Source organism: Aphelocoma coerulescens, chromosome 19 (assembly GCF_041296385.1).
Source record: "Aphelocoma coerulescens isolate FSJ_1873_10779 chromosome 19, UR_Acoe_1.0, whole genome shotgun sequence".
In the NCBI taxonomy this organism is placed as follows: domain Eukaryota; kingdom Metazoa; phylum Chordata; class Aves; order Passeriformes; family Corvidae; genus Aphelocoma; species Aphelocoma coerulescens.
The window spans coordinates 8,449,584-8,473,369 of record NC_091032.1 but is presented as its reverse complement, the minus strand read 5'-3'; the positions used below and the strand labels follow the sequence as shown (position 1 = coordinate 8,473,369).

At 46.5% G+C, this 23,786-nt stretch overlaps 2 protein-coding genes across 4 annotated transcripts in view; both read right to left on the bottom strand.

Moving 5' to 3' along the window:
- CLTC (clathrin heavy chain) overlaps positions 1-8,875 on the bottom strand; it is a 29,877-nt gene extending 21,002 nt beyond the window's left edge. The window contains exons 1-2 of one of the 2 annotated variants that reach the window (XM_069033624.1): positions 8,706-8,875; positions 995-1,202 (exon numbers count right to left, since the gene is read on the bottom strand). In XM_069033624.1, coding sequence (XP_068889725.1) covers positions 995-1,202; positions 8,706-8,747 — 250 coding nt within the window. In that variant the 5' untranslated portion in view covers positions 8,748-8,875. The remainder of the gene's footprint in view (positions 1-994; positions 1,203-8,705) is intronic. The other variant, XM_069033625.1, reaches the window with a different exon arrangement.
- Positions 8,876-9,788: 913 nt separating this feature from the next.
- Positions 9,789-23,694, bottom strand: DHX40 (DEAH-box helicase 40). 2 transcript variants are annotated; one of them, XM_069033317.1, is made up of 17 exons: positions 23,483-23,694; positions 22,736-22,881; positions 22,325-22,444; positions 20,982-21,212; positions 20,719-20,785; positions 20,144-20,275; positions 18,516-18,615; positions 18,116-18,202; positions 17,522-17,704; positions 16,761-16,841; positions 16,011-16,168; positions 15,059-15,173; positions 14,670-14,778; positions 14,257-14,351; positions 13,657-13,726; positions 13,090-13,318; positions 9,789-11,423 (listed from the first exon to the last, which is right to left on the bottom strand). In XM_069033317.1, exons 1-17 carry the CDS (start codon positions 23,619-23,621, stop codon positions 11,284-11,286), a joined length of 2,202 nt encoding a protein of 733 aa, XP_068889418.1. In that variant the 5' UTR covers positions 23,622-23,694; the 3' UTR covers positions 9,789-11,283. The 2 variants fall into 2 exon arrangements, with proteins under 2 accessions (XP_068889418.1, XP_068889419.1); XM_069033318.1 differs by having other exon boundaries at positions 9,789-11,420.
- Positions 23,695-23,786: the final 92 nt, after the last annotated feature.

Below are 23,786 nucleotides of genomic sequence, written 5' to 3'. Positions count from 1 at the left end.
GTCCTGTTCATAAAAAGCTCAGTATCAAGATCCCAGTGATTTAAGTACGCTTTGGGTTCTTGAACGGGATAGTTTTTGGAATCTTAAGGACTCCCCTGTTTGGGAGGGCATGAAAAACCTCTGAGTTTTAGGCCTTCAGTTGCTTAAACACCACTGTTCAGCCATGTGCACCATCAATCTGAGCCATTTTATTCTGCTTTTTCTTGTCATAAGACACAACAGGAACTAGTACAGTCAATTGAAGTAACTCACCATCTGCACACACAAGAAAGCATTAAAGTTGTGACAAAACAGTAGCACAGTATTAAAGTCAAAGTTAGGTAACATTGGATACATATAAATCTTTCCATTAGCAATACATGCATTTCTAGAATGACTGCACTGAAAGCTTTTTGGGGCTCTTAGGGGAAGAGACAGACATTTCTGGGGACTCCAGAGGAATGCTTGTTCTCTGTATCATCCGAGATACCAAGCTGGCTGACCTTGTACTTCCTTCACCACATAAGTCTTCTCTGCGTAGTTCTACTCCTCTTATCACTGACTGATATAATAAATATGCACTGGTCTCTTTCAGCAAGGCCAAACTAAGGCCTTCAGGAATATTTGTCCCCCCTTCCCAGCCTTAAGTTTTCCTTTCTCTAAGGAAAGGTTTCGTTGATAGACCTTATACTGTTCCCTCACTTCCCTCTAACATGATTCCTTAAAGCCCACGCTTGGCTTCCAGCTCTCTCTGCTCAGAAGCTGCAAGCATTTGGACTGAAGGAAAAAACTCATCCTAATGATCAGCAAATGGCAGGAAGCTTCAGCTGAAGCTCCCTGCCCAGCTGCCTCCAGAAGAACTGAAAATGCATTCAACTTAAGCTCCCATTAAGCTGTGGAAAATTGCTACAGGATCCTCCCACATAAATTACCTGAGAGACCTCAGTCACTCATAAACTAGTTCTACAGAAAGCCTTCCATCCACTTCAAACAGCCCTTTATCAGGACTTCATACCTTTTAATGCAATGACTTTACTGGCAGGGTTCATGATAGCACTGTCAGCTGAAATTGGTCTTCGGATTGGGTTGCTGGGGTCATTCATGTCAATGATCACCACTTGAGCCTGTTCTCCTACTTTCTCTCTGATGCAGATGAATTTGTCAGACTCCATTGTCAGAGTGCTGAACCCAATGTTTGCTGGGTTGATGCCCAGATTTTGGAGCTGGAAGAGAAAAATAAGGTTTAACATTAAGTGATTACCTTGGTATAGCCACAAAGTTTTTGTGAATGTCACAGGAAATATCAGACTTTGCTTTGTTTTGTCACAAAACAGCCATGCTACCCAAAACCAGCACGACACACAGTGTTGCACAATTTCAACTAAGCCCAGCAGGCTTCCTGGAGAAGCCCTGCAGCATTCAAGCACTTGGTGTCTTGTCTTCAAGGTCTATTTACAACTTAAACATTAATAACTCAATTTTTGAGCCCCCTCACGTGGTTTAAGGCACACTGAACTCGCCGTGCTGGACTTGCAGCTTCAGTCCTCACTCTCACCAGCTTTCCTCCCTGAACTCACCCACTGGGTTTGACAGCTATCACTATTTCAAGCTTAACATTACACGTGAGGTGTCTGAGCTTTATCTTTATCCTTGTGGAGCTAAAAAAAGCTGCCTGTCTAGCAATTAGCCCAGGCCTGTCTCGCAGCAGGAGGCAGAGCTGGGCACTACTGAAATCAGCAATGGCTCAGTCACAGCCCTACTTAACACCAAAGTTATCAATAAACTACTTCCTTCTCTGCTGAGCCACAGTCTGCTCCCCTAAGCCTTTCAATACCTACCTTTAATTTCTGTTTCTTGCACTGCTTGCAACAAAACAGTTTAGTTAACAGCGCTTTTGCAAAGCTACTGTACGAGGATGTCGGTAGGGAAACAAAGTTTAATACATTTTTAACAGTGAAAATGCAGGATGGTCAGTTCACCTCACACACAGATATCCAGCTCGTCCATACCTTAAGAACTCCAGTTTTCTACTATTAGAAGAACTATCACTTCTAATATTCTGGTATTTTTCTTTCTGGAAGACCTTCAAACCCAAGATGTCCCAAGAAGGGCGAGACCTTCAAAGCCAATTTAGGATGATTGTGCTGGTTTGGAGCACTCAGCTCTTATCAGTTGTGCTCTGCACCAGCTCCAAGGAGGCCATGCCCCAGCTGCTCTGCTCCTGCCTGTTTGCAGTTCCTGATAAAGAGGATTTTACTCCACTTCCCCTTTGCCCAGGCTCTCCAACAGCACATGTGAGGAACAAGTAACATCTGAGCTATGGCACACCAAGTTAACGGAACAAGCTTCACAAAAGTCACTTTGATGGATGATGTTGATTGCCCAGGGAATACCTGACAATAAAAGCAGGAAATTTCCAGGTGACAGTGTTTGACAGCTGTTAAAAAAAAAAAAAAAAACCAAACCCTACCTCCTTGTCAGGTCAGAACTCTTTAACTCAGATTTAAGTGAATGTTTGAGGTTCATCATCCCAGCACCTGACTACATATTGTCCAGCCACTTAGAAAATTTTAGATTCAAGCTCCTATCTCCTGTTCACACTTGGAGCAGTGTCCTCCAGACCTGGGACTCTGGCATTGTACATGAGCTAGGCAGGGTTATATGCAACCCAGTCACACCCCTGCAGGGAGGGAAGGTTTGAAGAGGTGAGAGTTTGGTGTGACTTACTGGAGTGACTTACTGGGATGTGGCAATTCCTTTTGCTAGGGCTGCAGGCTTAACAAGTGCAAAATCATTTATCAAGCACTAAGTTTCCTTGTTAATTTGGTAGAGGGGGGCAGCTGCAGAGAGCCAAGCTTGGCAGTGACTTACAGCACTGCACTCAAAGGTTGTCGACAACAAATCAGAGAAGCAAGTCCGAGCAGATGGCAGGACCTCTTACAGAGGTCTAGACAAAACCACCACATCAAAGGTGCTTGGATATTTCAAGACAGATTTACCTTAATCACAGCAAACTGCCATCTGCTAGTGCCAGGTCTGAGGCACTAACCTAGGTGGGAGATGGGAGACTTTTTGCATTTCTGTTATCAAAGGTGTGGTATTTCTCTGCGAAGGTTTAGAAGACTGGCACAGGAGCTCTGAAGAAAGCCTGGAGAAGTTTTCTGATGGAGGTGCAACCATCAGCAAGGTCTCTAAGCACACAAACTCCTTCTGCTAACACTTCATCTTTTCACCTCAACAAACCAAGTGTGTGAAGCAGTGTGAACCACGTCTGCTTCAAGGGTCAGGAAGTTGGCTCTGGTGGTGACAATCTCTTTGTCTGGTTACACCAGAGTGTCACTGGCCAAGAGTGGCACTTGCCTCGCCCAGCTGGTAAAGCCAACAGTAAATTTCTTGGCTGCACCAGAACTCTTGAGCAGAGATCATTCCCTGGAATATAGGTTGTTTTCCTGCCCAAACAGACTAAAGTTCAGGTGAGTGGGGCAGGCGTGTTTACAAAGCTAAGCAAAGCAAACAGAGATGAAGATTACTGTTAGGAAACATGACAGCAAATATTTCTTTGAAGGCTTTTATTCTGAAAATTTCAATACTATTCCATGTACAAACTCATGAGTTGAACTACAACTAAAGGTGTACAGGGGTTAATGGCAGATTTTCCACCTCTCCTCTTTACACAAAGGGAATAAACTCCAAATATTTAATGTTGCACTAGGTCCACTACATTTCACTGATTCATAAATTTAAAAAAGGAATTTAAGACATTGCTACATTTTACTACAAAACCCACTTCCTTGGCTTTCAAGCAGATATGAAAGCAGAACTTGCTAACTGTGCTTAGGCAACTGATTTACAGTTCGAGTTATTTTACACCACCATTTGTTGGAAAGATCAGTTACACCACACTCCTGCTAGGAATAAAGTGTTCTGTGAAATAGCTGCTCCAGTAGAGTGGAACCATGAAACAGATTGTCAGGGACAGCAGCAACCCTTGTGTTCAGCAGAGATGTCGCCTCAAAGGACTCATCTCACCCAAGATCAGATACTTCAGTCACTTGCAGGCTCTGCTGAAGCATGGAATTCTGTGATGGCCTTTATCTGAGCGGCACCAAGATGTGAGTCATTGTAACATAGTAAGGGAATGTCTGATTACCAGAATTATTTTTTCACTGCAAGATAATTCAAGTGCATTCTTGGTAACTTAGCCAGAGAAGTTGTCACATGGATGGGACATCAAACTGAAGGGTAAAACTGCTGACAGGAGTCTCTTTGTTGACCCCTTCTTGTAATGTTCCCTTTCTTGTGACAGTCTGCTTAGCTGTCAGATAATTTCTCCTTGCCTATGAGGAAGGGCACAGAACTGCTGAGCACACATTTCACCTCGACTCTCACACTCAACAGGATATAACCATTGCTCTTGTGGCCACAAGCAGCTGCTCAGCCCCTGCCCAGAGACTCCTTATCTACATGCAGCTAGAAATGACAGAGCTGCAAAATGCCACTTAATTGGAAAATTCCCATTTTTTTGAGAAGTCCCCCAATGTGCAGTGAGTCACGTTAGCTTTCTCTCAGGCCACGCTTTACTGGGCTTTGACTGAACAAGGCAGACACCAGGCTACACTTCAGCTGCTCTTTTAATTCTATATGTGAAAATTCAGAAAAGCAAATTTAAGTCACACAAAACCATTTATGTTTGTGCTGCTCTGTTAGTTACTGCCTGCAGTTCTGAGAGTCCCAACAGTCAGTCCATGGCAAAGTACTTCATATTTACCAGTGCAAGGTAAGAGTTACAGCTTGTGGCAGGCTAGGAAGTCGTGTTTTCAACAGATAAGGGACCTCTCCAACATTCAAGAGCTCTCCTGTTTCTATATCCTTCCTATTTTCTGCCTCACCCTCAGCAGGCCGAGGCACCACCCGCTCCCAGCAGCCACAGACATGGTTTGGGACTGTTTCAGCTCCACCACTGAGGCTGTACCTGCTGAAACTGGAGTTCAGAACCACTGAATCCCAATCCTTATCTTTGGTTGAGGCCCCAATCCCAGCAGGAAGCACTAAATCAGCACGGCCACCAAGGCAGGCAGGGCCCTGCACCTCAGTGCCTGCTGTGAGGGACATGCCCAGAGCAGCTTATAAACTGCTTAACTAATTGCTCCTATCCAATTAGTTGACACACACACACACAATCTCTCTCTCCACAAGACATTTCTATTCTCTGTTATGTATTTTCCCTCCACAGGAATACTCTAAACTCACTGGCTTTAGGAATTCAGATCCACTAAGAAGCAGAGAGCAAGAATCCCACCAAAACAGCATTAGGCACAGCAGTCCTCTAATTCCTGACTTGTATTATCAACAAAGGATGTAACTGCTTCAAACTAATGCTGTTACAGCAGAGATTTAGTGTTTTAGGCTGTATTAAACTCACTGTCAGCACAATACATGGAAGAATTTTGCTCTTTGTCATTTTTTAGAACAAAGTATTGAATTTATGTTTTATTCTATGGTGCTCTGGCTGTCCTGTTTTATTCTTTGGCACAGCTGTGATTCCAAGAGCCATCCAAGCACCACCACAGCAGTACAGCACAGCTGCCATTCAGGTTTGCTCCATCAATGAACAATAGATACAAACCCCCTTTTCCTAGTGTTAAAAAAGAAGTTCTGTCTTGGTTTCAAGTGCACAGCCTGAGATGGCAGTTTTCTCTACTGTCTACATTGTCTTACAAAAATATTTAGATTCAGAAGAGTACTTATTAATGCCTTAACTCAGTACAGCAGGGGGCCTTCTCAAAGTTCAGTATTTATATATTTCAGGGTAGTGTGGTTAAATTAACTGGGAATCACAGTTCATCAGCTGCTAATTCATCTGGTTCCTTCTCACTCACCAAGAATTGTCATCTTAGAAAAGCTCCACTGACCCACCACAGTAAGCAGCTGTTTTACTTTCCCCCTCGAACACACACTGGCACACTTTAGGAATCCCTGAAGCCTGGATAGGAGCAAGCAGATTTGCAATCATCCCACACACTGAACTCTGATCTCCCACTACATGCACAGTGGATTGTTTCCTCATAGCCACTTTGAAAAAAAAAGAAGCAGCTATATAAAGTTTAATAACATGAGTTTTGATAGCACAGGAATCAGGCTCCTCCTTGAAAATTCCCATGGAAAGTTTCTCCACAGCCTGTTGTTGATGTTCTTTGGTGGCAAGGCAAGGATGTCCAACAGACACCACACAGATAACAGCCTGCACACCTGGGGCTGCTGAGATTGCAGAGCATGTGATGGGACTCAGACAAACAAACCCTGAAACCTGACAACACTTTTTGGTTTAAGCTCCCCAGAAATCTCCCTCTCTTAACTTCTTGTCCAAAGTACACCTTTAGCTCCAATTAGGGGTACAAAGCACTGTGCACCCAAGAGATGAGGCACTTAGGAGCAAGGTTTCTGGAGCTTTTATCTCTTCATTCCCAAATCACACAGCTGAGCTGCACAGCAACAGGTAATGGACTGGCCTGAAGCTGAAGATCAGACAAGCTTTGTACTTGACCATTTTTTAACCTCTAATAATGAATCCATGGAGAACTACAATCACACTGTGATGATTGATTTCAATAAGAGCTTGCAAAAACTTTCTCATTTAAATCCATCACCTGCTTTTTATAGATAAGGCTCCAGTTAGGTACCTCATCTTTCATTAAGCATCACTACAAACTCACAAGTGCTGCACAACACCTGTACAAGTTTCCTAGACAATGTGGGTCAGGTACAGCTCAAGAAATTGTATTACTGAGTCCATGAGGACTTCCTAGGAGCAGCCTGGATAGCAAAAACATCGCAATATCAATGTTTCTGCTCTCAAAATTTATGTCAGAACCTCCAGCAGAAAAGCAATTAACTCCTAGAATTCAAATTCCTCTGAAATTTTTCAATGAAACGAAAGGAGGAAGTTCAGTAGCTGCAGCATTAAGGACAAGAGCCATGTGCACCCAGGCTCAGAGGGGTGCACACCCATCCGAGAAAGGATCAGCTCCTACGTGCAGCTGTAAAAGATTCTGGTTCAGCCAGTGTTCCACACTGAATAGGCACAGGCAGAGAAAATGCAAATTAAACCCCAAATAAACAGATAAGTCAGTCAGAACAGTCCTGCTCCACCATAGTGCTAGCCTGAAAGCTCCCAGCACCTCTGGCGTGAAGCAGATGAGTTTCATTATGTAACAGCACTCATGTCATTAGAGACCTGGCAGTGGGTCACATGCAAGGTTGGGGTCTTAAATAATGTATCAGAGGTGTGTTGCCACAATACTTGACTGAGAGTTGGGCTGCCCAGAGGGATGAGTTTCTCCTGAGTGTGCAGAACCTCCTCAGTACCTGGTTCTGGGCTTTGCAACTACCAGGACAAGGCACTTGCTTGGAGCTGAAGCTCTGGCCAACTCCTGAGGTTCTCCTGTCTGTGCTGCTCACTACAGGGACACCTAAACTATGAATTCTGGCCAGACTTTAAACTGATATTGGAGTAAAATAATTCAGTGCTCAGCTGCCCACCTAAACATCAGCAGCGATTTTAGACACTACGAACAGCTGCAACCTTCAAATAAGTATTAACTTTTTCTTATTTGAGTTTGGAGAAAAGTCACTATAAATCATGCAAATCCATCACTACATTAGTGCCCACCACAGCCCCAGTTAACTGAACACAAACTAAACACAGACACTGGCACCACAGGGCAGCAGGCTGCCAGAAGACCTTGGCCAGGTGTGCCAATGCAGCTTTTATTACACGAATTCTCCTCAAAAAACGCTCCTCAGCAGTGAAACCAAGTTTAGTAACACCGTGGCCCGTAGTACTTCGCCCTTCAGACCTGTCAGATAGGAAGTGCCCATTGCACAACTGGATCACCACTTCCAGACCCCTCCCTGTGCTCCAGCTTCACCCACGGCCACGGGAGGCACACACTGCTCCGGGAAGGTAACCCTGCATTCCCGCACCAGAGCCCGCTTAGGATGTGCTACCAGCGCCTCCAGGAAGTCACGTTAGAGAAATTAAAGGCCATCACTCGGAAATAAACGATTAGCATGTGGTTATGGTGCAATGAGAGCCAGAGCTGCGACTGGGAAGAGGCCAGCGGACACTAGAGCTGGCACCTGGGCACCTGCACTGCCACAGCTGCACTGCAGGGAGCCGCAGCAGCTCCCACATTTCACTGCGATACGTGCTTTTCCTTCCAGAAGATGACATTACAAGCGGGAACACCGGCAAAACGATTTAGTCTGTCCTTAGAACTACAGAGGCTTTACCACCATTCAAACAAATAAAATTAAGCAGCACACAGAGACAGCTCGGCCACCTGACCAGCTCACCCCTCGTGCCTTACAGACCCCGCGCTGAGCCGGGATTTCCCCCCGGCGCTGCCCCGGGAAGCGCAGAGGAGCCACCCGCGCCCCGCCCGCACCGCCCGGCCCGCACGGGCACCGCGCCAGCCTCGCCCACCCCGCCGGGCCACGGCCCGCGGGCCACCGGCAAGGGCGGGATGCCCGGCCCCTCCCGGAAGGTGCCCTTCGGGAAGCGCTCCCCGAGCCTTCGGACACCTGGAGGGCGAACACCCCGCCGAGGGCGCCCGGCCGCCCCACACGGAGGCACCGCGGGCAGGCCCGGCGCTTCTCCCCCGGCACCGTCCCCGGGAGGCTCCCCCAGCCGAGCGAGACAGCGGCCCGCCCGCCCCCGCGCCCACCTGGAGATGCTCCTGGAAGCGGATGGGCAGAATCTGGGCCATGGCGGCGGCGGGGCGCTCCGGGCCGGGCCGGGCCGGGCTCAGCGGTGCAGGCGGAGCAGGGCCGCGATGGCGGAGCGGGGCCGTGCGGAAGCTGCCCCCGCCGGCGGAAGGATACCGCCGCGGAAGGATACCCGTACCTGCCGCCGCCGGCCTCCCGCGCGGAGGGATCCGGGCGAGCAGCGCCAATGGGAGCGGCGTGCGGTGATGCGCCGCCGGAAGGGACTATTTGAGGACGCATCACTCCCTCCCTCCCCTCCCCGGCCTTTTTTTTTTTTGCCACATCATGCGACCGAGGGGCCGCGACGTCACTTCCGCCCCGCGCGCGGGCCGGCCCGCGCGGTCACGTGGGCCGGGCAGGGTGGCCGGACAAGGGGACACCGAGGGGACACCGGGGGGACATCGAGGGGACATCGAGGGGAGACACCGGGGGGACAGCGAGGGGACACCGGGGGGACACCGGGGGGACACGGGGGGACAGCGAGGGGACAGCGAGGGGACACCGGGGGGACATCGAGGGGACACCGGGGGGACAGCGAGGGGACACCGGGGGGACACCGGGGGGGACAGCGGGGAGACACCGGGGGAGACACCGGGGGGACAGCGAGGGGACACCGGGGGGGACACCGGGGGGACAGCGGGGAGACACCGAGGGGACACCGGGGGAGACACCGGGGGGACACCGAGGGGGACAGCGAGGAGACACGGGGGAGACACCGAGGGGACACCGGGGGGACACTGGGGGGACACCGAGGAGACACCGCGGGTGCCCCTAGACCACCGCTCTTCCCCACCGCGGGGTGTCCCTGTCACCGCACTGGGAGGGATCTCCCCCCCCTTGGGGCCACCGAGGGGACGGGGATGGCCCTGGCACCGGGATGCCGTGGGTCCCCCACCCTCGGCGTGTCCCCGGCACCGGGATGTGATGTTTCCCCTCCCCCGGTGTCCCTGTCGCCGCTGTCACTGTCCCTCACCCCCCGGGGATGCTCCCCAGGACTCTTCTCACGGCCTCCTGTTAATGAGTACAGTAAAGGAACGAAGCTCCACGTTTCCTTCTGTGTTTTATTAACTCACACTTTAACTCCAGCACGTAGAAAACGGTAAAAACTGAACTCTTTTTCTGGGATGATTGCAGCATTCCAGGTGCTTTGCCCAGAGCTGTGTGTGCTGGAACACTTGGGATGGCTGAAATCTTATTTTGCATCTCACCGTTATTTCCCCAGATATTTTTTACTTTGTCTTAAATTCCCCATTTTCAAAACCTCTGAGAAACCCTGGAACACAGGGTGGGGGGGAAATCCCTCATTTCTTACTATGAAGAAAGTGAAAAAAAAGAAAAATCAGAAAGCATTAGGATCTGCCAAGAGATTTATAGCCCCGAGGAACAGTGGGCATTCTGTGTACTCATTTCAGGCCCACTGGGTGGTACAGATGGCATTTGACTCATGAGGGGCTATGACACTGCAAATATAGATCAAATTAAACAGCAAAATCCAGAGTAGAGGATGAGTCAAGCCCAAGTGCTGCTGCTCCAAAGCAGAGCCTGAGCAGCAGCGTGAAAGAACAAAACCCTTTGCCACCCATCACAGGCAGAGGAACAATGAGCAGACCCAGCACTTTTATGGACCATAATATTGTCACATTCCAAAGAATCCTAAGGTTTTGGAGAGTTTGTGATGCTGGGCAGCGCTGGAATGCTTGAGGTGAGGCAGAGGTGGAATGGTGAAGGTTTATTCAGGCTACAGCAGCACTTGAAGCAGTGCCCAGGGTGACACAGGGCACACAGCTGAGGCAGGAAAAACGACAGCAAGTTCTTCCAATTATTTGGAAATTCTTATACAAACTCCTCACTCGAGCCCTGGAGCGTTTTAGGATTATTATGGTGATAAAACAGGATTATTTCTTTACTGAGAAGGAAACAAACTTTATGATGAGAAAGCACCACGGCTCCTTGCTTTTTTAGGTGCTTAAGGAAAACCACTTTTATTTCCTCGTGTGTTCCTGGCACAGCACAGCACAGGGCAGGAACAACACGGAATGCAGGTGGGAAATGTCCCTTTGGAGTTAATCCTGCTGGTTCCATCCTTCAAAGAGCCCTTTTCCTGCACATTTTCCTGAGCATGAAGTCTGTATGACCACCATCAGACAGAATAAAATGGGTAAAAAAGTTACAGTTCCACTCCTTAAAAAAATAACCCCCAACTGACCTTTAAGGAAGTTTTATTTATAACGGCACTGAGACCTTTAAAAGTCAAATAAATGCCAGAGAATTGGCACCACACTTGGCATCAGGGCTTCAGCCACAGCTGAGGCCACTAAATTGTTGCCACTGTTGCCATTGTAGCAACAGAATTCAGCTTGGGAAGTTCTCCCTGCTGGATGCAGCAAAGGGAAGGTTGTGTTTGTCCTCTTTGGCACTCGAACTGAGCACAAAGCAGAAGTTTCCCTGCACTCCTGTCAGTCATTTGGCATTACGCAAACATCCCCAGACCTGCACAAACTGCCTCCCCTTGCAGTGGGAGCAGAGCTGCCACCAGTGTTACCCTATTTCCTTCACTGGGCTGCTTAAACCCTGAGCTCTTTGCTGCTTCCTCTCCAGGTATCGAGCTCGGGCATCCTGGATGGATTGGTCATCATTCCTCCTCTCCATCTTCCTTGCAGAGTTGTCTGTGACTCCTTCTGGGGGCAAGAGGAGAGAAAGAAATAAACTCTTCTGTGTCAAGACCCCCCCCCAGCATTTCAAGTCCTCCTATTTGTTAAATACCAAAAAAAAACCCCAACAGAATCTCAAGTTTTTTTTCCAAGTCCCAGGCAGCCATTTGAATGACTTCCAGTGAGGACAGACTGTACCACAGCAAGGAGGGAAAATAAATTAAAAATAAAATCATGCCTTAGCTCCCATGTCAATATTTGCAGCTGGGCTCATCTCATCCCCAAATCTTGCTTTTTATTCTAGCAGAGAATATGCATCCTGCCTTCTACACACCCATTTCTTCCCTAAATTGCACATCCCAAACTCAGGGTTTAGGCAGGACAGGGACAGCACAGGCAGCAGGAAAAAACATTGGGATAAACTATCTTCAAAAAATTTCCGGAGGCAGGAGGAAGGGAGAGGAAAACATACAGATAAGGGAGTGGGAAAAGTCAATTCTGCAGATCAGCCACCATTAGAAATGCACATTCCCCCACAGCACTGAGACCTTGGGACTGCTTCTCACAGAAGGGAAGAGAAGCAGAAAATATTTTCAGTCTAAAATAACTATAAGAAAAATAATCAAAGACTCTGAGAGCCTAAAATTTGTGTGAGTGAAGCAGCTACTGCAGCCTGGTCCTGGGGGCTGGGCACAAAGTTCTGTGATAAGAGGAAGGAGTTTTAATCAACATCCACTGTTAGACTATTTGTAATTATGTCTTGTCAGCTCTTCAGCCACCTGTTTTCATGAAGGTCCCAGAAATAAAACATCTGTAAGGTCAATATTAAACTCCAATTAATTGGCAGTTGCCTGATGAAGCCATGATGTAAAGGGGGACATGGAGAGCGTTTCCTTGGACTTCAGATAAATTGATGAGGCTCCTCTGCATTATTTATAACCAAATCAAATTCATCTTTAAATTAGTGGATTTATACAATAATGCAGGGCAGAAGGAGATGCTGGTCTGAGCCCAAAAGTCTGCATTTTTTCCTTTGTTAAGGAAATTGAAGAGAATCTGTATTTACTGTACAATAAATTGATGCTTTGGAAGGGTCAGCTCAGGAGTAAAGAGGCCCTCTGAATACTTGGCTGCTTTAGGAACCTGCTGACAGAAGAATCCCAAGAATGTCAAGCAGCCAGATCAGTTAGCAGGCACCAGTTCTAATTAAAACTGACTATTTAAACATATGGCATTAAATTCATTGTCAGAATGAGACATTCACCAAAATGTGAGACTTTTTCCTCTGTGTTTATTCCTGGGTGATGTTTTTCTTTTTTTTTTTTCTTCCCTCTGCCCCATGGCTCTTAGGACTTCTCCCAGGGCAGCATCATTTGGGCATCAATGGCTAAATGTCCTTCACAAACTTAAATAACCAGACTCAAAATGTTTCCATTCAACTCTGTTCAAGCTCTGCTCTTGGACACCAAAAGGGGGGAGCGTGGCAAGAAGCAGCACAGAAACACCACAATTCACACTGCTGGGACAGAAAAAAAGGACTGCAGAGCTGTGGGAAGAATAAAACAACCAGAACTCCACACATCAAACACAAATGAACACCTTCTACCCCAGAAGGTGCCAAAACAAACACACAGGGCTCCAAAACAACAACGAAAACCACACATACACGGACAGGGACGAGCACTGTGCTTACCACACTGCCTTTTCAGCTCCTCTCTCTGCTTCCACTTGGTTATCTCCTCCTCAGTCACCTCTTCCCTGGCCACACTGCTCAGCTCGTAGGCATCCACCTGGTGCAGCCTGGGCAGCAGGTCCTTGACCCACTCGTAGCGCACGGGGCACACGGTGCGCACGTAGATCTTGGAGGTCACGGCCACGTCGTGGAAGATGATCCACTCCAGCAGGGTCTCCTGGTTGTAGAGCTGAAAATCAAAAGATCATCTCCCAACTGGTCTGATTTTTAGAGCCCCCACCTCCATCAGAATGGCAGTGATTCAGATGCGAGGGGGTGTCATCCTGGATTTTTAGATTGAGGTGCAATGATTTCCAATTGCTCATGAGATCCAAAGAGCCAGAGAGATAGTGCAGCCTGTGTCACACTCACTTCATAAACCAAATATTTACCAAGTTTGAAAGAGTGAAGCTCTTCCCCACTCTCAAAATGAACACTGCAGCAAACACCAGGGAGAGTTTAGGGACCTGCCCCGTATTCCTTTTAGAGATCCCTTTGCTACTTTATCAGCAGGGTTTGGGCACTCACTGTGGATGAAGGGTGGATGTAGACTATGCTGCCATGTCCATCCATTGTGCAGAATGTCCTGGCTGCAGATCTGAAAGGTTTGTGAAAAAAGAAATTAAAAAACCAACAAAACAAATCACACACTGCTGTGATTAGACAGCGACACAGACAGCAACACTCAACTAAACAAATCAGCAGCAGCATAGAAAAAAAAATTTCAAGTATGTAACTGGAAGAAAGTGCTTCCAGAATTAAACTGTAAAAAACCATTTAAAAAGTGAAATACAATATATCTAATTTACCACAGCAGCACTGCAGGTGTAACACCACAGTAACAACAGGGTGATAACTGGAAATCTCCAAGCCCTTTAGTTGAATATCTGGAACCACTCATCAGCTGGTTCATTTCACAGACAGAAAAATTACATTCCTGAGAAGCTGCTGACATCCTTGGAATAGTGAAGAGTCAAAAGCAGAGAGCCTCCCAGGCTTCCAGCCCCTTGCAGAAACATCTCCTTCACCTGCAGTTACTACTGTGCTACTTTTACCAACACACAGCCACACTTTTATGCAATTTGCATAGCATCTTTTCCATTCAGCTCTCCAAATTTCACTTCTTACCTCCTAGCAACATTGATGAAGTATCCTGCACATAGGCATCTTCTCAGGATTTCAGTTCTGGAGCCTTCAAAGGTCTCTTTAGGGAAGTCTGGCAGCTGGGAAAAGAAAAACCAACATGAATGAGGATCTTTCTTCAAGAAAAAGCAGTTATACCCCCTCCATCCCATGGATTTTAAACTGTAGGTTTCTTGCTGTATGGAAACCATGAGGAAAGGAGAAAAGCTCTCCCTCTTGCCCGTTACCACCACTGTACCTGTGAGTTACGCAAGCAAAGGTGCTCTAAAAAAATATTTAAGTGGATCAGTTTCTCCTGGAGAAAGGCAGCAGCCATCTGGCAAAGGCTCAGCATCCACTACATCTCTTAAATATAAACTTACACAGCTCAAACATACCCAGAAATTCTATTTTCTCACCTGTTTCAGTTTAGTGGTTATTTCCCGCAGCTGTCTTTCCACACTGAAAGCAGATTTCACAGCTCTCCAGTGGATCCAGTACTCCTGGCACCAGGCTGAAGGAGACTTGCTGAGAACAGGAATATTTGAATTATAAAGAGGCCTTTTGTAAGCTGCTTGTAAAGAAACTTGCCTCTTTTTTTTTTGTTATGGTCATACAAAGGCAACAACCTACACAGGCAGATACTTTGTTGGGTTAAATAAAAGGTGTCTTGATGGAAATTACAGACCACACCAAGGAATAAATCTGAAATTAGGAATGAGCACAGGCATGTGTATCTGCAGCACATCTAAAAACTGGGAGTTATGAGCAATGCAAAACCACTTACTGTAAAGGGAACATTTTATACCTTGCTTTGCACTGTTCAAAAATATTTAAGAGGGTTGCAAAGTCATTGCATCCTCCCACTTGTGAGGCAAGTTCCTGGTGTTGAAGCTCAGCCTCCTTTTGCTTCTGAGGATCACCTGAGGAATAAGTTATATCTCACTTAAAGTCATCTTTATTTATCACTACCTAATACTCTGTTAGTGTGTGTTGGGCAGCCTTGGCTCTGTATTCCTGTTATTTTTAGTTTTGTCTCTCCTTCTACAGCTGCATTTACAGTTCTTCCTCCTTCCACTACTGCTGAACAAGAGCACGTAGATGCTATTCAATCTATGATCAATCTCATCAGTCAGCACCAGGCATGAAGAATTGCAGTCCCTTAGAAAGTATTTCTCACTCACAATCAATCCAGAGGCTGACATGGAAAGGTAAAGGAATAAACAAACAGCTCACAGGGATCAAGTGAGAGGAAAACCAAGACTGTTGAACCCACCCCATCAGAGCACCCTCTAATCTATTGAGCTCAGCTTTGTCCTACTGCCACAGTAATGGAGGTCTTAAAATAAGTAAGAGCCTGGAAAAAATGAGTGGATCTGTGAGTTCAGTGGGAATTCACAGTTAGTGAACAGCAAAGATAATCCAGAGGTGATGCCCCATTTGTTAAAAACAATCAGTCCCTGCTGTCTGCACTCAGACCAACAGTAACACATCTGCTGTGGTGCATTTGGGTTTTCTGGAGGGTTTTTTTTCCTTTTATTTTTGCCTTTTCCGTCCTGTAACAGAGATTTCCCCTCAAGACCTCTCAGCTTAGGCATGCGCTGCTTTCCAGCTCGACAGACTTAGGACAGACACAACCCAATTCCTGCTGCTCTGAGGTCTCTGGAACAGCTGTTGTCCAATTCCTGGCACACAGAATGCCCTGACTCCAAGACCATGGAAAGCTGTGAAAGCTTTTTCTGGGAAAAGGGTCTTCCCACCTGGACGGATGAAGACGTTTTCCACGGACAGCATGGCTGCAATGGGAAGCAGGAGATCCTCACAGTCCAGGGAAGCAGCTTTTATGACAGCACAGGACAGGTTGGGAGGAAGGGGAAACTGCACCAGGAATTCTCCCAGTCTTGTCACGTGGCCTCTCCTTATCCCAGGGGAAAAAAAAAAAAAAATAGCAAACTCAATGAAATGATGTTTAAATGTAAATTGGGTAAGAAGCACTTCCCTCTGGACTGTGAGTGCCCAGACAGGTGCTGGGGACATGGAGAAGTGCCACTAGCAGAAGAATTATCCACATTTCTCCAGCTTGCTTGTCTCTGCTCCATGGCAGGCACAGCCAGCTCTTTTTTAATTTACAAGAAGAATTCCTGGAAGCTTAGGATAAGATCTCACTTCCTGTCTTAAGCTCTTGGATGGACCTCCCAGCCAGAGCCTGAGCTCCTGAGCCACAACAGTCTGGGATGTGCCCTCAGGAACTACAGAGCTGAGGTAACTTGTCTGAGGTCACTTAGGAACTCCAGGACAATGTGGAGAACCTGATCTCTATCTCCCAATCCCCAAATTGTGCTTTATCCCTGTTTTTATAGACAGTATATTAAACCCCAGTAAACTTCCTGGAAGTTAAATAAGGAAACACATTCTGCTCCTGAGGGGGGAATTCCTTTAGTTCACACAAAACACCAGCTTAAACATTAGATTTGAAATTCTTGTGGTGACTACATCCCTTTGAATTTTACCTGTCAATAGCACTGCACTGGTAAAGTTCCTTCAGAGCTTCCAAAATATGTCTTTCTTCAGGGGGGTCCAAATAGGGAAATCTATGGTTTAAAAAATGAAGTCGCTTTGTTAGTTTTCATACTTATTAAAATAATTTTTAAAACCTCCCAATGCAGATTTTCTGACCAAAGTTAGATAATCATAACAATCATCTGCAGCATATGGGTGTGTTATTGCATGTACAGCCTCCAGCTGAGGAATTTCTGATGACAAATCCCAGCATGGCACACACTAAACTGCATTTTCTGCACTTGTATGGTCTTAGAACTAAAAAAATCCCACAGAGGTAAAGCTTTTTGGGTATAAAAATCAGTATTTTGAGGATTTTAAGTATTTAAAGGAATGCTACGAACTATGCATTTAATTTGGGAGGGATGGGAGTTTTGGCAGAGCCTCAAACTGGACTTGAGCTCTAACTGCATTTTCTGCACTTGTATGATCTTAGAACTAAAAAATCCCACAGAGATGAAGTTTTTTGGGTATAAAAATCAGTGTTTTAAAGGAACACTACGAACCATGCATTTAATTTGGGAGAGAGGGGAGTTTTGGTGGAGCCTCAAACTGGACATGAGCTCAAGCTCCAAGCTGGAATTACTCTGGGGAACAGCAGCAAAGCTGATTGAAGTGTCACAGTTGGCTGGGGACCTAATCCTGCCTCCTGCCACTCCGGGGGCCGTGCCAAGACTCTGGGACAGGGATAATCCCTCTCCAGGGAGGTCACCTGATGACATCATGCACGGAAAGGCATTTCAAGGTGAGGATCACAGATGTCAAGCTGGTCCTCCTGATCTCTGGCACGGTGTGGTCGGGCATGCACTGCTCCCAGAACTCTCTGCTGTACAGTCTGTAGCTTTTCCCCGCCGACGTCCGGCCAGCCCGGCCAGCTCGCTGCTTGGCTTCACTCCTGCCCAAAAAAAACCCAACATCCAAACCTCTCATAACTTCTGTGACCACCCAAAGAAGTACAGAAAGCTCTCTGGTTGGAGATGGAAGAGATATTCCTGCGTAGCAACTCAAAAATCCGGCCGTGACAGAAATAAGGAAGAATTTCTGTGCATGGAAGAGTTTTTTTAAGCTTCCAGTGCAAACCCTGCTCAGAGAATGCACTTCCAATTCCTCCCTGGTGTCTGTAACTTTTAGGAAATTGTATGTCCTGAACCACTTTTTACTTGGCAACAAATAAAGTGGCTTTAAACCATGGAGCTTTGAGGTTGCTGCCTAGCTTTTTATTTATTTTTTTAAAGATCAACCAATACAGAGCATTATGGCCAGAGCAGCTCCCAGAAACAGCAAGTAAGTGACATTTGTGACTTACTTGGAGATGGGAACCACCTCCAGGATGTCCAAACCAACTCGGGGGTTATGATTCAACTGCTTCACAAAGCCACTGTCTACCACATATCTGAAAAAACAAAATCCAGAGAGGTAAATATAAGAGGGCTCAGCAGGTAACTGCCAGATGCATTTCATCAAAAAAAAACCCACATTTACCCTACTTTTTATTTAGTGGAGCCAAGATTTGATTTCAAGTTGAAGTCCAAAAATACTGGTCACCTCTAAGACTATAATAATATCTAGAATTTTCTTACTACACACCCAAAAAAAAAAAGGCAACAGGGCAGGTACAGTAGCAGAATAAATGTGTTTTTCCAAAGCCAGACCTTTCTGAATTATTCCCTCTGTTACAGCTTTTTATGAGGGACAGAAATCAGTACCTGACTCCTTCAATGGTCAGAGATGTTGCAGCAATGTTTGTGGAGACCACACATTTTCTGATGCCTCTGGGAGCTGGCAAAAATATCCTTTTCTGTTGATCTAAAATGACAGATATTCAGTCAATCAGTCTGTTCTGTTACAGAGCTCTGACCTCAAACCACACCTCTAACTGTGCACATTTACCCAAATGCTTAGTGAAAGTCATTTGAATGGCATTAAAAAGTGAGTCACATAAAATTCCAAAATACAGATTTGGTATTATTTTAGCATGTGCCAGAAATCAGGGAATATTTTCTTTATTGCTCACATATTCAAGGAGATTTGGAGATGGAGCAAGGCCAACGCTCCTGGATGTTTCCTAACCCAGAGCTAGGAAAAACAAACAAGATGCCTGATCTTAACAGAATCTTCAAGAAAGATTTGAAGGGCTTTAAAAATCAGAGAAAATAAATGTGGACATCAAAAAATTGAATTATCCCCCCTCATTGTTTCCAGCAAATCTTCATTTATCATGTCACAAAGCAGCTTATGCAGTTCCCATTCATTCATTTGGCTTTCCAAGGAACAGAGAAGAGGTGGAAACTCAACCCTCCCCTGAAATTTTCTCACTTCTTAGTTTTGAAAGACAAAAAAATCACTTTGAGGAACATTTTCTCTTTAATACAACGGCCTCTGAAACACTGCCACAAAATCAAAATAAAACATCACTCTCAGGTTGGAATCACCTGTCATGGAGTAACAAAGAGGCTTTGATTTCCTTTTATCCAATTTTTCATTTTGCCCTTTCTAGAAGATACAAGTTTTGCTCTTTTTGCAGATCTTTTTTGGAGGGAAATTCCTGCCCTGCTCTTCTGAACACTCACTCAGCCCCAGGTCACTCCAGTCCCTCTGAAAATACAGTATCTGTGTTCAGCAAAGGTCAGGGGGGCCTCTGTTTTTAACTCTTTGAAACTTAACTGTGATATTGCTGCCAAATAAAACAGTGACTCCTTCTGATAACCTTATTTTCTGTCCTGGAACACTGCACTGCTGCTATCTCCCCCTCTCACCACTAAAAACCCACTGGCAACATCTTTGCCATATAAAATAACATAAAATAGCATAACATAACATAGCATTAAATAATATAACATAAAATAACATAACATTAAATAACATAACATTAAATAACATAACATTAAATAACATAACATTAAATAAAATAACATTAAATAAAATAATGTAAAATAACATCACATAAAATAAAATAAAATTAAATCAAATAGAATAGAATAAAATAAAAATAAAATAAGATAAAATAATATAAAATAAAATAAAATAAAATAAAATAAAATGACAACTGGACTTTCAGTTACACAATAGCCCCTTCCTAACTGAGGATCTTGAAGTCATATGCACTGGATTTGGATTTTAACTGGAGGCTCCTGTGCAAGCAGAGAAGGCTGAAGTTTGATTTACTTTATGAAGACCACAAAAAAACCCCCACCCCAAAGTGCCACAGTATGGTAACAAAGGGGTTAATTAACGCCCTTTTCCCAACCCCAACAGCAAATTTGATGAGGATAATGTTTATAACAACTCCTGCAGTTAAGATTTATGTGAATTGAGTGACCTTCTGTGCTCTCACCTGTGGACATGGAGCCATACAAAGGCAGGATGAGCAGACCTTCCACAGCCCGGTCGTGGACCTCGTACCGGTAATCGATGGATTCTGCTTTCTTGAAAAGCAAGTCACAAGCTCTTTCTATCTCATTTTGGCCTAAAAGACACACAAGAGCATTGCAGTGACTTCAGAAGCTACAGCTCTGCCTTCCTGGTTTGCAACATCTTTAACAAGGTTGCTTTGTCACTGCTACAGAGTTGTCAATATCATTAAAGTAAGGAATTAATGAGAGGGGGGTTTGGAGGTGATATCCAGCCTTTCCACAGGGCCTCTCACCAAGGATTTTCCTTAGAAGATGGCTGAGGGCCTGGCCCATGCACTGATGTAAGGTTTTACAGCTCAAATAATTCTCCCTCCCTGAATTAACAACAAAGTCAGCCATGTAGACAACACAAGAGTCAATCTGGCTATTCCTAAAATACTCTGGAAACTATAATTTCACATCAACCATTTTCTTTCTCACTGCTCTGGGAGAAACCAGACAGGCTTTGGAAGCTTTTTTGCTTTGCTTTGCTTGGAGTAACCAGGAAAATTCTCACCTGTGAGGAAAACCAGGATGTCACCTTCTGGTTCATTTAAGTGCACATCCAGAGTGACCTTCACAGCCTGAAACAAACAACAAGCAAGCCAAAACCAGTTGAAATCCCACTTATTCTGTCTAGGACTCATCACACCAACTGATTCTCCCCTATTTCCTGCAGAGATGCTGAGAACACAACACAGCAGCTCATTCTTGTGCCCCCTCCCGATGAAAATCACCCCAAAACCAGAGGAAACACAGAGAAAACAAAGCAAACCAGACCTCTGTGACATAGGCAGAGCTGCCCACGTCCCTGGGGCTCAGCAGGTTGCAGAATATCTCCTTGACAGGGTAACTTCTTCCTGGAATGTGCAGCACTGAGCAGTGCCCAAAGAACTCAGAGAGCTTTTCCACCTCCAGGGTGGCTGACATCACCACCACCTTCATGTCTGTCCTCCTGCCTGCTGGCTTCTTCTGCAGGAACAGCTTCTTCAGCAAACCAAATAAAATATCCTGGCAGAAAAACAGAAGCAACTGATGTTAGTACCCTGGTTTTGTTAGAAGTGCCTGACAAACTTGGAAGTTTGAGGATTTTATCCCACTTGAGACGGTGAAAATCACATATTCCAGGCCTAAGCACTCTGAAGAAAACCTACATTTACCCCGGACATTTTGGTTTCTAGAGTTTAATTAATGTTTTTCCAGCTCTTTTCACAGCCTACCGACACCACCAGCGTAACTTCAACTCCTTTGTTTTTCATTTTTATACTCTCTTGGTCAAGTCATTTGTGAGAAGTTACCTCAGACCCTTTTTTCATTCCCTTTCCCAGCCTATGTCCCCTGACCGTGTGTGCACCCTTCTTTGGTTTTATTTATTGGTAGAACCTCAGGAAGTTTATTTTACTCTGTGGTGCTCTGAATTACAAATCTGCTCCTTCCATCACCTCAGCTCAGTTATTTGCAATACCCTCAGATGCCTGAGGGCAAACTGGGATTCAGAAAGCATCTTCCCTTTTCCTAGCTGGACTGGGACATTGTTTGCTGGAGCAGGAGGTTGTCTGACACACAGCACAATCTCCTGAGGTCTGAGTGACTTGAATGTCCCTTTGCTGGCCACAGAAGGGTCAGGGTGACATTTGAGAGCTTTTGGGACTCAGGTCTAGATACTTCCATGGTCCCAAAAGCCATAATCTCTTTGCACAGTCATATACACACCCTAAGAAACATTGCTTAGGGCAAGAAGGGTGTTTCAGTTTTTGGGGGGTTTTTTTTGTGTTTGGTTTTTTAAATATTTGTGTCTTTGTTTTTTTAATTCTAGAAAGTTTGTGTTCTGGCTCAAACTCCTGGAAATTTTGGGAAAGTATTCAACAGCCAGCAAAGTTTTAACTGCATTTAAATGCAACAACTACAAGAATTCTAACACTATTAGAGGCCACATCTTATGTTCAACTTATGTAATAAACAAAGCAGCAGTTCTGTGCTCTTAGGACAGCAAAAGGATAAAGCACATCCACGGAAAGTCAGTCAAAATCCCTGAGGACCGTGCTGAAGTGAAAGGAAGGTACAAGCAGAGCCCAGAAAAGGAGAAACAGCGACCCAAAATACAGATACAAGGTGACACTCACAGTGCTGAGGCTCCGCTCATGGGCTTCATCCAAAATGATGACACTGTACTTGCTGAGGAGAGGGTCTGTCAGGATTTGCCTCAGAAGGCACCCATCAGTCATGTACCTGATGGCAGTGTCCTGAAAGGTTTAATGAGACATTCAGCTGCTGGCCTGGGTTTTTATTTCCAATGGAACACTTCTACACCGATCACACCTTTGTCCAGGACACACTTGAGATTCCAGCACAGCTGCTCATGCACCACAGCACAGGTGCTTGGCAGCGTTTCACCTGCAAGGTGCCCAAAAAACTTCCTCAGGTCAGTTACAGCACACGAACAGCTGGGACAGACACTTCCAGAGCTCCGAGACAGCCCCCAGCCCACCCTCACGGACCCTGCCACACCCCCAGGGCAGTCCCCAGGGCCCCACCTCGGAGGTGCAGTCATCGAAGCGGACCTGGTACCCCACGAGAGCCCCCAGCTCACAGCCCATCTCCTCGGCCACCCTCTGTGCCACCGACACGGTGGCCACGCGCCGGGGCTGGGTCACACCGATGGCACCGTGCTTGGCCAGGCCTGTGGGAGATACAGAAGGGCTCGGGTTGGAAGGGACATTAAAGATCAGCTCGTTCCACCCCCTGCCATGGGCACCTTCCACTAGACCAGGTTGTTCAGAGCTCCATCCAACCTGGCCTTGGACTCTTCCAGGGATGGGGCAGCCACAGCTTCTCCGGGCAACCTGTGCCAGAGTCTCACCATCCTCGCAGGGAGGAATTTCTTCCCACTATCCCATCTAACCCTGCCCTCTGGCAGTGGGAAGCCATTCCCCCTTGTCCTGGCACTCCAGACCCCTCCAGGTACCGGAACGGGCTCTAAGGTTACCCCCGGAGCCTTCTCCAGACTGAACGCCCCCAGTGATTGTGGGACAAACAGGGACCCTGGGTTGCGCTGCTCACGGTCATCACTTTATAACACGTACCTACATAACGTACACACGGCCACAGTTTGGTTTCTTTTTTATTTAAAAAATTTAATCAATCCACCTCCTCTCACCACAGCCCAGCCCGAAGTTGCGTCACCCGCGAGGGGACAGGGAAACAACTACATGAGTTTATCGGTGCTTGTGTCCCACATCCGCAGCCCGCGGAGGGGGGCAGGTGGGGGGGGGGTTCGTTACCTGCCTCGTAGAGATACTTGGGCAGCTGCGTGCTTTTGCCGCTGCCCGTCTCGCCGGTGACGATGAGGAAGGGCCGCTCCCTCACGGCCTCCACCAGCTCGCGGCGGGAGCGGCGGATGGGCAGGGCGGGGCCGTCCATGGCGGCTCCCGGGCCTCACCTCAGGCCCCGCCCGCGCGCGCACCTGCCGGGACCCCGCGCGCGCCCCCCGAGCCCGCCCTCCGCGCGCGCCCCGCGCATGCGCGCCCCGCCCTCACAGCTTCCCGCCTCCTCATTAAGCCACGCCCCCCGCACCGTTTCCCGCCT

Excerpts from the sequence above, each read along its gene's own strand:
- DHX40 (XM_069033317.1), bottom strand. The coding sequence starts at position 23,621 with ATGGACGGCCCCGCCCTGCCCATCCGCCGCTCCCGCCGCGAGCTGGTG. Across the intron at positions 22,882-23,482 it reads CAAGTATCTCTACGAGGCAG|GCCTGGCCAAGCACGGTGCC; the intron begins GTAACGAACCCC and ends TATCTCCCACAG. Across the intron at positions 20,276-20,718 it reads CATCCTGGTTTTCCTCACAG|GCCAAAATGAGATAGAAAGA; the intron begins GTGAGAATTTTC and ends TGTGTCTTTTAG.